Source organism: Impatiens glandulifera, chromosome 6 (assembly GCF_907164915.1).
Source record: "Impatiens glandulifera chromosome 6, dImpGla2.1, whole genome shotgun sequence".
NCBI lineage: Eukaryota > Viridiplantae > Streptophyta > Magnoliopsida > Ericales > Balsaminaceae > Impatiens > Impatiens glandulifera.
In genome coordinates this window covers 11873669-11886656 of record NC_061867.1, presented here as the reverse complement: position 1 = coordinate 11886656, position 12988 = coordinate 11873669, and the positions used below count along the sequence as shown (strand labels likewise).

Sequence of the window (12988 nt, the reverse complement as noted above, 5' to 3'; positions counted from 1 at the left end):
CATGAATCATTAAATAACATGACATCACATGAACTAATCTCCATAAAGTACACTACTCGGTTTCTATTTTCTAATGACTTCAATTTATAAACCCCAAAACGAGTATTTTTTTTACTCAAATTTATTTAATAAAATATTCTTTACCTCCAAAATAAAATTAAAAATTCCATAAAATCAATCCCCCATTATTCTCTTCCATATAATCACTCTCTTCCGGCGCCGGCGGAGGAATATTAAAATAACCATTAGAAAAATCATCAAACTCAGGAAACACATTACTATGAAACGGATCCGTCGCCGGAATATTATTCCCCGACGAACCCATAAAACTAAACTCATTCCAAACAGACCCATTATCCAAATACGCCGGCGGCACCATCGCCGACGACTCTGTCTCCGGTGGTTGCATTTCCGATCCCGACGAATCAACCGGATTAGGATCGCAATTAGCGAATCTACTTGCGGCAATTTGGATTTCGGCGGCGTTTAGAAATCTACCACCTGGAATATCAGGTGGGTTGTCGGGAAAATTGAAGCTTGCTGAGCTTCCACGTAGGCAAAATAGGGCAGCGTCAAATGCACGCGCCGCCTTTATGGCGGAATCGTATGAACCTAGCCAGATTCGTTCTCGGCTGTTGGGTAGACGGATTTCGGAAACGTATTTACCCCATGTTCTTTTTCTAACGCCTTTGTATTTAACACGGGTGTTGGTTTCTGTAATCTCCGATGACGGCGGCGGCGGCGACGAAGACATGTTTGTTTTATCCGGTGAGAATTTGAATGTGTTTTTGAGGATTGGCGGCGGCTGGTGTGTTGGTTTTATATATGAGAAATTGAAATGGGGATAAGAGTGAAAGAGGAAAGTGAGAGTGAAGCTCAGAGTCAGGATGGGTCAACAGGACGCGTTTATCTGAACCTTTGATTACACGTGCCCTTTAGTAGGTGATGATATGTTTTGTTTTTTTTTTTTTATTTATTTCATATTTAAATATTATAATTTATATTTAAATTAGTTAATTATTATATAAAAGTTGGAGCAGAAGTTATTAGTAGTTCTCGAAAAAAATTAATTAAAACATGTGATATAATTCCATAATTTTTATTTTATTTTATATAAAATTAATAAAACTTACGTTTATCCACTCTTTTTATTTATAATTTTTCTATTCATTTTTTAAGTCTATCCCAACTCGAAATTCCGGATGACTAGGGATGGGGCGGGGATGATTTATGTGTCTCTGCCCTGATCTCATTCTGATTCGGTAATGTCCTGAACACTAATAATCACAATTAAATATATAAAATTACAAATATATTTATTTATTTTTTATATTTTATAAAAAAAATTAAGTTAATTTTTTATAATAATATAAAATTTTAATATATTAAAATATTGAAATTTTGTTTATCTATTTTTATTAATTATTTTTAAATGATATAATATAACGGCGATTCGCGAGTAATAATTGAAATCGAATGAGACGAAAATGGTAGGAAAAAAAATCTTAACGTATTTTTTTTTTCCTGATTCGCATCATTGTCATCCTCAATTATAAGTTATTGGGTTTTTGTTAATTTACCAATTTAAGAAAAATATAATATATATTTTTTTATAACTCAAATATGAAAATACATCAAACATTAGTGACTTAAACATTTTCATTACATTTTATTCATCTTTAAACTATTAAGATAAACAATATCCATGAGGTGTCATGATTTGTGTGATTAAATATATATTAGCTTTATAATTATAATGGAAATTATCAATTAAATGTTTGATTGTGTACATGTTTGTTTATAATATATTTTCAATAATATAAGACAGGAGGGTGATATTGACAACAAGAATATATTTGTAATTTTCCTTTTCCAAACTCATTTTGACACTATGACAAAAATTAATAACAAAAATTATTGGGCAATTATTTTTTAGTATTATTTGAAAATTTATAAAAAAAAGTTTATTTATAAGAGTTTTGTCCAATTCAAACACATTTTCTATACAAAAATATAAATAATATTATTTTCAATTTTTTTTAGGATAATTTTATAAAATAATTATGACTGTGATAAAATAATATTTTATATAAAATGATGATTTTAAAACTTATATCTCTTTAACGAATATTTTAGAAGACACGAAGCATCAATGAAAAAATGGCATGGTCATTGAAGAAAATCTTAAAAACAAGAAAAGATACCTTTCAAATGGTGAAAACCACAATTGAAAATGAAATAGGGGTACTATTCTGGCATGATCCTTGGCTAGATAATATTCTCATTATATTCAAAGAAAAATGCAAGGAAACAGAGTTAGAAGAGAGTACATCAAGTACACATTTAGAGACGTCTATGAAGGTAAATGTGATTCACTTTTGAGGCGTATTCCAGAAGGTGATAGAATCCTAAACCTAATGAGGAAGAAGCAACTCAATAAAAGTAATGATGAAATATGCTGGAAAATAGAAAGCAATGAGAAGTTTATTACATGAAATACATGGGAAATGGTTAGAACAAGAGGACTGGATGTAGATTGACACAATGTGGTATGGTCTCCAAAGATTATTCTTCGTCACCAATTTATTCTATGGCTGGTATACAGGAAAATGTTGACAACAAAAGACAGAATTCGAAAATACATAAATATTCCTGATATCAACTGTGTTCTATGTTCGGGAGTTGAGGAAAGCATAAACCATTTAGTTGAGGAATGCTCTTTTGTAATACAAATCTGAAGGATGTATGCTGCAAACATGAACATCATCAACTTTCCAAGAATATGCGAAGAAATCCAAGAGTGGATGAAGAATAAAGCAAAAGGAAGATCATTCTATGTAAGTATGTTAAAATATTATTTTGGAGCAGTAATCTACAATATCTGGAAAGAAAGAAATTCAAAAACTCACAGTGGAAGAAGTAGAACCGTTGAAGAGATTTGGAGAGATATAATTTTAGATGGAAATGCACTCATTCAATCCTGGAGAGGAATCGAAAGGAATGAAGAGAATAGAAAGCTTTACCAGATATGGAATATTTCGTTTGAGAAGGTCACAAGTAGAATAAAAGTATAATAATATTCTAATTATGGAATGTGTTTTATCCAAGTCAAACACATTTTCTATACAAAAATGTAAATAATATTATTTTCAATTTTTTTAGGATAATTTTATAAAATAATTATGACTGTGATAAAATAATATTTTATATAAAATAATGATTTTAAAACTTATATCTTTTTAACGAGTATTTTAGAAGACACGAAGCATCAATGAAAGAATGGCATGGTCATTGAAGAAAATCTTAAAAACAAGAAAAGATACCCTTCAAATGGTGAAAACCACAATTGGAAATGAAATATGGGTACTATTCTGGCATGATCCTTGGCTAGATAATATTCTCATTATATTCAAAGAAAAATGCAAGGAAACAGAGTTAGAAGAGAGTACATCAAGTACACATTTAGAGACGTCTATGAAGGTAAATGTGATTCACTTTTGAGGCGTATTCCAGAAGGTGATAGAATCCTAAACCTAATGAGGAAGAAGCAACTCAATAAAAGTAATGATGAAATATGCTGGAAAATAGAAAGCAATGAGAAGTTTATTACATGAAATACATGGGAAATGGTTAGAACAAGAGGACTGGATGTAGATTGACATAATGTGGTATGGTCTCCAAAGATTATTCTTCGTCACCAATTTATTCTATGGCTGGTATACAGGAAAATGTTGACAACAAAAGACAGAATTCGAAAATACATAAATATTCCTGATATCAACTGTGTTCTATGTTCGGGAGTTGAGGAAAGCATAAACCATTTAGTTGGGGAATGCTCTTTTGTAATACAAATCTGAAGGATGTATGCTGCAAACATGAACATCATCAACTTTCCAAGAATATGCGAAGAAATCCAAGAGTGGATGAAGAATAAAGCAAAAGGAAGATCATTCTATGTAAGTATGTTAAAATATTATTTTGGAGCAGTAATCTACAATATCTGGAAAGAAAGAAATTCAAAAACTCACAGTGGAAGAAGTAGAACCGTTGAAGAGATTTGGAGAGATATAATTTCAGATGGAAATGCACTCATTCAATCCTGGAGAGGAATCGAAAGGAATGAAGAGAATAGAAAGCTTTACCAGATATGGAATATTTCGTTTGAGAAGGTCACAAGTAGAATAAAAGTATAATAATATTCTAATTATGGAATGTGTTTTATCCAAGTCAAACACATTTTCTATACAAAAATGTAAATAATATTATTTTCAATTTTTTTAGGATAATTTTATAAAATAATTATGACTGTGATAAAATAATATTTTATATAAAATAATGATTTTAAAACTTATATCTTTTTAACGAGTATTTTAGAAGACACGAAGCATCAATGAAAGAATGGCATGGTCATTGAAGAAAATCTTAAAAATAAGAAAAGATACCCTTCAAATGGTGAAAACCACAATTGGAAATGAAATATGGGTACTATTCTGGCATGATCCTTGGCTAGATAATATTCTCATTATATTCAAAGAAAAATGCAAGGAAACAGAGTTAGAAGAGAGTACATCAAGTACACATTTAGAGCCGTCTATGAAGGTAAATGTGATTCACTTTTGAGGCGTATTCCAGAAGGTGATAGAATCCTAAACCTAATGAGGAAGAAGCAACTCAATAAAAGTAATGATGAAATATGCTGGAAAATAGAAAGCAATGAGAAGTTTATTACATGAAATACATGGGAAATGGTTAGAACAAGAGGACTGGATGTAGATTGACATAATGTGGTATGGTCTCCAAAGATTATTCTTCGTCACCAATTTATTCTATGGCTGGTATACAGGAAAATGTTGACAACAAAAGACAGAATTCGAAAATACATAAATATTCCTGATATCAACTGTGTTCTATGTTCGGGAGTTGAGGAAAGCATAAACCATTTAGTTGGGGAATGCTCTTTTGTAATACAAATCTGAAGGATGTATGCTGCAAACATGAACATCATCAACTTTCCAAGAATATGCGAAGAAATCCAAGAGTGGATGAAGAATAAAGCAAAAGGAAGATCATTCTATGTAAGTATGTTAAAATATTATTTTGGAGCAGTAATCTACAATATCTGGAAAGAAAGAAATTCAAAAACTCACAGTGGAAGAAGTAGAACCGTTGAAGAGATTTGGAGAGATATAATTTCAGATGGAAATGCACTCATTCAATCCTGGAGAGGAATCGAAAGGAATGAAGAGAATAGAAAGCTTTACCAGATATGGAATATTTCGTTTGAGAAGGTCACAAGTAGAATAAAAGTATAATAATATTCTAATTATGGAATGTGTTTTATCCAAGTCAAACACATTTTCTATACAAAAATGTAAATAATATTATTTTCAATTTTTTTAGGATAATTTTATAAAATAATTATGACTGTGATAAAATAATATTTTATATAAAATAATGATTTTAAAACTTATATCTTTTTAACGAGTATTTTAGAAGACACGAAGCATCAATGAAAGAATGGCATGGTCATTGAAGAAAATCTTAAAAACAAGAAAAGATACCCTTCAAATGGTGAAAACCACAATTGGAAATGAAATATGGGTACTATTCTGGCATGATCCTTGGCTAGAAAATATTCTCATTATATTCAAAGAAAAATGCAAGGAAACAGAGTTAGAAGAGAGTACATCAAGTACACATTTAGAGACGTCTATGAAGGTAAATGTGATTCACTTTTGAGGCGTATTCCAGAAGGTGATAGAATCCTAAACCTAATGAGGAAGAAGCAACTCAATAAAAGTAATGATGAAATATGCTGGAAAATAGAAAGCAATGAGAAGTTTATTACATGAAATACATGGGAAATGGTTAGAACAAGAGGACTGGATGTAGATTGACATAATGTGGTATGGTCTCCAAAGATTATTCTTCGTCACCAATTTATTCTATGGCTGGTATACAGGAAAATGTTGACAACAAAAGACAGAATTCGAAAATACATAAATATTCCTGATATCAACTGTGTTCTATGTTCGGGAGTTGAGGAAAGCATAAACCATTTAGTTGGGGAATGCTCTTTTGTAATACAAATCTGAAGGATGTATGCTGCAAACATGAACATCATCAACTTTCCAAGAATATGCGAAGAAATCCAAGAGTGGATGAAGAATAAAGCAAAAGGAAGATCATTCTATGTAAGTATGTTAAAATATTATTTTGGAGCAGTAATCTACAATATCTGGAAAGAAAGAAATTCAAAAACTCACAGTGGAAGAAGTAGAACCGTTGAAGAGATTTGGAGAGATATAATTTCAGATGGAAATGCACTCATTCAATCCTGGAGAGGAATCGAAAGGAATGAAGAGAATAGAAAGCTTTACCAGATATGGAATATTTCGTTTGAGAAGGTCACAAGTAGAATAAAAGTATAATAATATTCTAATTATGGAATGTGTTTTATCCAAGTCAAACACATTTTCTATACAAAAATGTAAATAATATTATTTTCAATTTTTTTAGGATAATTTTATAAAATAATTATGACTGTGATAAAATAATATTTTATATAAAATAATGATTTTAAAACTTATATCTTTTTAACGAGTATTTTAGAAGACACGAAGCATCAATGAAAGAATGGCATGGTCATTGAAGAAAATCTTAAAAACAAGAAAAGATACCCTTCAAATGGTGAAAACCACAATTGGAAATGAAATATGGGTACTATTCTGGCATGATCCTTGGCTAGATAATATTCTCATTATATTCAAAGAAAAATGCAAGGAAACAGAGTTAGAAGAGAGTACATCAAGTACACATTTAGAGACGTCTATGAAGGTAAATGTGATTCACTTTTGAGGCGTATTCCAGAAGGTGATAGAATCCTAAACTTAATGAGGAAGAAGCAACTCAATAAAAGTAATGATGAAATATGCTGGAAAATAGAAAGCAATGAGAAGTTTATTACATGAAATACATGGGAAATGGTTAGAACAAGAGGACTGGATGTAGATTGACATAATGTGGTATGGTCTCCAAAGATTATTCTTCGTCACCAATTTATTCTATGGCTGGTATACAGGAAAATGTTGACAACAAAAGACAGAATTCGAAAATACATAAATATTCCTGATATCAACTGTGTTCTATGTTCGGGAGTTGAGGAAAGCATAAACCATTTAGTTGGGGAATGCTCTTTTGTAATACAAATCTGAAGGATGTATGCTGCAAACATGAACATCATCAACTTTCCAAGAATATGCGAAGAAATCCAAGAGTGGATGAAGAATAAAGCAAAAGGAAGATCATTCTATGTAAGTATGTTAAAATATTATTTTGGAGCAGTAATCTACAATATCTGGAAAGAAAGAAATTCAAAAACTCACAGTGGAAGAAGTAGAACCGTTGAAGATATTTGGAGAGATATAATTTCAGATGGAAATGCACTCATTCAATCCTGGAGAGGAATCGAAAGGAATGAAGAGAATAGAAAGCTTTACCAGATATGGAATATTTCGTTTGAGAAGGTCACAAGTAGAATAAAAGTATAATAATATTCTAATTATGGAATGTGTTTTATCCAAGTCAAACACATTTTCTATACAAAAATGTAAATAATATTATTTTCAATTTTTTTAGGATAATTTTATAAAATAATTATGACTGTGATAAAATAATATTTTATATAAAATAATGATTTTAAAACTTATATCTTTTTAACGAGTATTTTAGAAGACACGAAGCATCAATGAAAGAATGGCATGGTCATTGAAGAAAATCTTAAAAACAAGAAAAGATACCCTTCAAATGGTGAAAACCACAATTGGAAATGAAATATGGGTACTATTCTGGCATGATCCTTGGCTAGATAATATTCTCATTATATTTAAAGAAGAATGCAAAGAAACAGAGTTAGAAGAGAGTACATCAAGTACACATTTAGAGACGTCTATGAAGGTAAATGTGATTCACTTTTGAGGCGTATTCTAGAAGGTGATAGAATCCTAAACCTAATGAGGAAGAAGCAGCTCAATAAAAGTAATGATGAAATATGCTGGAAAATAGAAAGCAATGAGAAGTTTATTACAGGAAATACATGGGAAATGGTTAGAACAAGAGGACAGGATGTAAATTGACATAATGTGGTATGGTCTCCAAAGATTATTCTTCGTCACCAATTTATTCTATGGCTGGTATACAGGAAAATGTTGACAACAAAAGACATAATTCGAAAATACATAAATATTCCTGATATCAACTGTGTTCTATGTTCGGGAGTTGAGGAAAGCATAAACCATTTATTTGGGGAATGCTCTTTTGTAATACAAATCTGGAGGATGTATGCTGCAAACATGAACATCATCAACTTTTCAAAAATATGGGAAGAAATCCAAGAGTGGAAGAAGAATAAAGCAAAAGGAAGATCATTTTATGTAAGTATGTTAAAATATTATTTTGGAGTAGTAATCTACAATATCTGGAAAGAAAGAAATTAAAAAATTCAGTGGAAAAAGTAGAACCGCTGAAAATATTTGGAGAGATATAATTTCAGATGGAAATACACTCATTCAATCCTGGAGAGGAATCGAAAGGAATGAAGAGAATAGAAAGCTTTGCCAGATATGGAATATTTCGTTTGAGAATGTCACAAGTAGAATAAAAGTAAAAACGCTGTAGACTCTAATTGATTATTGTTATTGTCTGTAATTCAATTATTGTTTCATTGTCAAATCTAGAAATTGTCTAGATCGGATCTTAAAATTTTGTATTTTTTTCCTCTTTTGGGTTTTTTTAATGAAATGGCACTAAGCTGTCCCCCCCCCAAAAAAATAAAAATAAATAAATAAATAAATTATTATGATATATATAATTACTATTGAAATGTCTTGGAGATGGACCACATGAACTTTGTGTTTGTTTTAAATAAGTTTAAAATTGACTTGTTTTTTTTATAAGAATTATGTGTTTTTAAATGAAGTTGCATATAGTTAATTGTTGTACCCAAACACATACCTCTAATCTAATTTGAGATCACATCTAAGAATGCTTGAATATGTAGATGTAAAATTTAATTCAAATTATGGATAGAGATTGTTATCAAGATTTTGATTTTACAAATTTAAAACTAGCAATCCCACGTCTCAACCATTTCAATACAATTTGATAAAATTGATCAATTTATTTGTTTTTCAATTATTGTTTTTTTTTTCAATATTCTCTTTTCTTGTACTACGAATTTAAAACAATTCAACAAATTTCCACTTTCACTTGAATTCTCTCAAGTGTCTCAAATGCATTAATCAATGCACAATATTTTATCTCATCTTTTTTTAATATAGAATTATCATAAAACAACTTAATAAATGCATTCATCAATGTCGAATGACCCAAATGCACTCGTTGATGCCAAATGGCCGAGATGCATTCATCGATGCTAGATGACCGAGATGCACTTGTCGATATCGGATGGCCTAAATGCACCCGTCGATGCCGAATGACTCAATGCTAGTGGTGGCCCATATGTATTATGTTAGGATCTAGGTCGCCGCTGGTGGACCGGGGGTTGAGTCGGTTAGCGGTTCTTACTCGTAGGGTGGTAGTTAATCCGGTTAGAGATTAACACCGGGGTTTCAATACTACACAGCCTGTCACAAACCCTTGAACTAGGTTCAAGCGCGGAAGAGGTTTGCTTTCAGGTTGAAGCTGCACGCTTGTATGATAGGCACGGTCGGTTTCGGATGATGAAGATTTGGAGATGGTGGGTCGGTTTCGGTAATCTGGATATTCGGTATGGTTAGTATAAAGTCGGTTTGAAGCGGTATGGTTAAGTTAGTCGGTTATATAATGAAGCCGGCAGAAAGTAAATAACACAACAGACTTTATGGATGTTCGGAGATAAAACTCCTACGTCACCCCTTCCTCTCGAAACCGCGAGAAGGATATTCACTAAGGAATACAAGTACAGGCCGATCGAGACTTATTTCCTGCTCGATAACACTCTTACAATTTACACCGAAATTGTAGAACACACTTTAACTTTCAACACTTAGGCTTTCTAGAATAGCACACTCTTATCACTTGTAATAAATTCTCTTAGCTCTCGTTATCCCAATGTATGTCCCGTATTTACTCTTCTGCAACTGCCTCCTTTTATAGGTGAAATATGCCAACGGTCATATTTCACTGCCTTGAATCTGATTGGCTGATCAGAGGTGCAGTGATTCAGTGTCTCAGAGGTTCAGACCTAGCATTATGTCTCAGACCTGGCGGTCTGTTCATTCGGTGTGTAGGACAAGCCTGCCGGGTTTATCTTTTACTTGATATAGGCACTGTCTGTTTGGACAGTTGTCTGTACTTTGAAGATTTCCTTTTTGGCTTATCCCGAAGTAGAAGGATCCGGTAGTACTGTTTTCTGCAGCCTACAGTCTTTCCTCAGACTTGCATGGATATGGAAGTATTCAGTCTGTTCCTTTGGTATCATTCTCAACAAATACCCGAAATGTCTTCTTGTACTGGTCGGTCATTTGACTTGGCCGAATGTCTTTTGGTATTGATGTAACCGGACTTCTTCCGGTTATTCTTGTCTTGTGGATGATCGGCTGTTTGATGGTTCCGGTTTTGAGCTTTGGCCGATCCTTCCTTTGTGCGGTCACGTTCCGAATACTCTTGATCGGTTTGGTAGCTAGACCGGTTAAGTTTCTTCAGTCAGTTCTCTTGTTCATCCGGTCCGGTTCCTTGTTCCTGCATGGGAGGTTTGTTTAAGTTAGGTTTATTTGAACCGGTCTGAATTTATCTAACAATTTCTTCCTTTTTGATTATTTTATTTAAAATTATCAAAATCATGTAAGTTTGCAACCGTAGGCCGGTTGTTTTGTTTGGCAGGTTTTTGAAAAAGACTTAGAGAATTTTCGAAAAATTTTGAGAGAGAAGTTTTGGAAGAGTCTTTATCTTTTATCTAACAATTTCTCCCTTTTTGATTATTTTATTTAAAATTATCAAAACTAAGTAGAAATGCAAAATAAGGCCGGATTCAAAAATAACTTTATATATATTTATAGATGACCGGAAAAGACAAAACATATAGAAACACTAAGACCAATAAGAAAAAGAAGGATAGTCCCTATTCAGAAACTGTGAAGTCATAGGCACTCTTCTTTTTCTTCGGTTGCTGTTGCCCGGTCTGTTGGGAGGATCGTTGCCTTTTAGACCGGGACCGCAGTTGTTCCTCGACTTCGTCCTCGACTAGGTCGGCTTGCTGCGAAGTACCCGTAGTGACCGGTTCAGAGACCCCTTTGAGCATCTCGGCTATCTGAACTTTCTTAGGAGCCTCCCTCTGTCTCTTTTTCGGTGCTGAAACGGAGGCGGCCGCCTTCTTCTTCTTCTCGTTTTCCTTTGCAAAAGCTTTCAGCCTCCGTTCCTCCCTTTCAAACCGTTCAGCATCCTCTGCAGCTCGAGCGGCCACTTTTTCGGCAAACCCTGGAAATATGGCCTCTCCTCTTTTAATTCGCGCGGCTTCCACTTCCGCTTCGGTCAGTTGAGTTGGGGGTGGTGCCTCTTTATTTTTGCTAACTTCGGCGTCCAGCGCATCCTGGACCCTCTTAGCCACTTGAGCATCAGCCTCTATAGCTGCTGCGTCCGCGTTCTCCTTAGCCTTTAGAATTTCGGCCATCTGTTCGGTAAGTGCCTTTACTTCGGCCACGAGACTCTCGTTTGTCTTTTCGAGTTCTGAGACCCGGTTAATTGTCGTGTCGACCCGTTCGAAATCTTTCTTTAAGTCGGAGGTCACACCCTCCAGAGTTGCGGTTCGCTGAGCCCATTTGTCGCGCTCACCGGCCTCTTCCCACAGTCCGGTGCCGAGTTCTGAGAGTCGTGCTTGATGTTGATCCAGAAGCTGCTTTGTCACGTCGGTGAACTTCAGGGCCGAATCAATTATGTTGTTGCATCTATCCTTGAATGGTTGAAGCTTGGACACGTCGTGTTCTTGTACGCGGTCATCGATCCGCTCCGATATGGATGTTTCAAGCTTTTGAAGTCGGTCCTCAACCCATTCTTTAGCAGCCCATTCTTTAGGAGGGTCCGAAGCGGTGACTTCCGGTGGTGGGGGAGGCGAGTGCTCGGTGGGATCTGGATCGGCTCTTTCACCGGGATTTATCGGTGCAACATTTTCATTTGGAGGTTCTAATTGTGCCGCATCCTCTAAGGTCGGTACCTCAACCTCTAATATCGGTACCTCAACCTCTAATATCGGTACCTCAACCTCCCTTGGAGGTGTTGGACAGTTAACTGAAAATTTTTCGATTACCGGAGCAGTATAGACCGGTACTTGCTTTTGGTTGCATATCGCTTCCAGCCGCTCTATTTCTTGAAGTATTTCCATTTTGCCTTTTGCAAGCTTTCTTAGCACCCACGGCGCTACGGTGTCCACCGATCCCGTCTCGATATACTCTTCCTTAATTTTCCGGATGCGCTTTCTTAGTTTCCGAAGTTGGATTCTCGGTATCAGGAGACAGGTTCGGCTTTGTACCTCCTGAATTGTGTTGGATTTTGTGAGGCGCAACATCAAGTCCTCTACTTCCTCCAATCTGTCGATGCATTCCTTTTGCGTGAAGCCCGGTAGGATTTCTTTATATGTTGTACTGAACCGGTGCTCATGCCACTCCAAATATAGCTCTATAACGTCCTCGCCTCGCTTGTCAATGCCCTGAAAGATTTTCTAGGCTAATCTATCGGCCTCTGCTTCTTCGGCCTCCTCCCTCTCCGTGTGATAGCCTTCATTGGCTTCTTTATCAACCTCTTCTTCACCACTCTCTTCTCTATCCTCGGTGGTTTCAGGATTGGTGTTTGGTTCGGCATTATTCGGACTCCGAGCCGACTGATCGTCGTCATTGACCGTCCTATCATCGGTCCTTTCCGTGTCGGTTTCCCCAGAGGCCCACTCCTCATCTTCTGTTTGTTGTGGTGGGTCTATGAAGGTTATCTTTTCTTTCCC

The 12988-nt window shown here is 34.6% G+C and overlaps 1 protein-coding gene across 1 annotated transcript; it reads right to left on the bottom strand.

Moving 5' to 3' along the window:
* Window positions 1-776, bottom strand: LOC124944109 (ethylene-responsive transcription factor ERF017-like). The gene has a single exon (XM_047484576.1). The coding sequence runs from the start codon at window positions 752-754 to the stop codon at window positions 158-160; it is 597 nt and encodes a 198-aa protein (XP_047340532.1). The 5' UTR covers window positions 755-776; the 3' UTR covers window positions 1-157.
* Window positions 777-12988: the final 12212 nt, after the last annotated feature.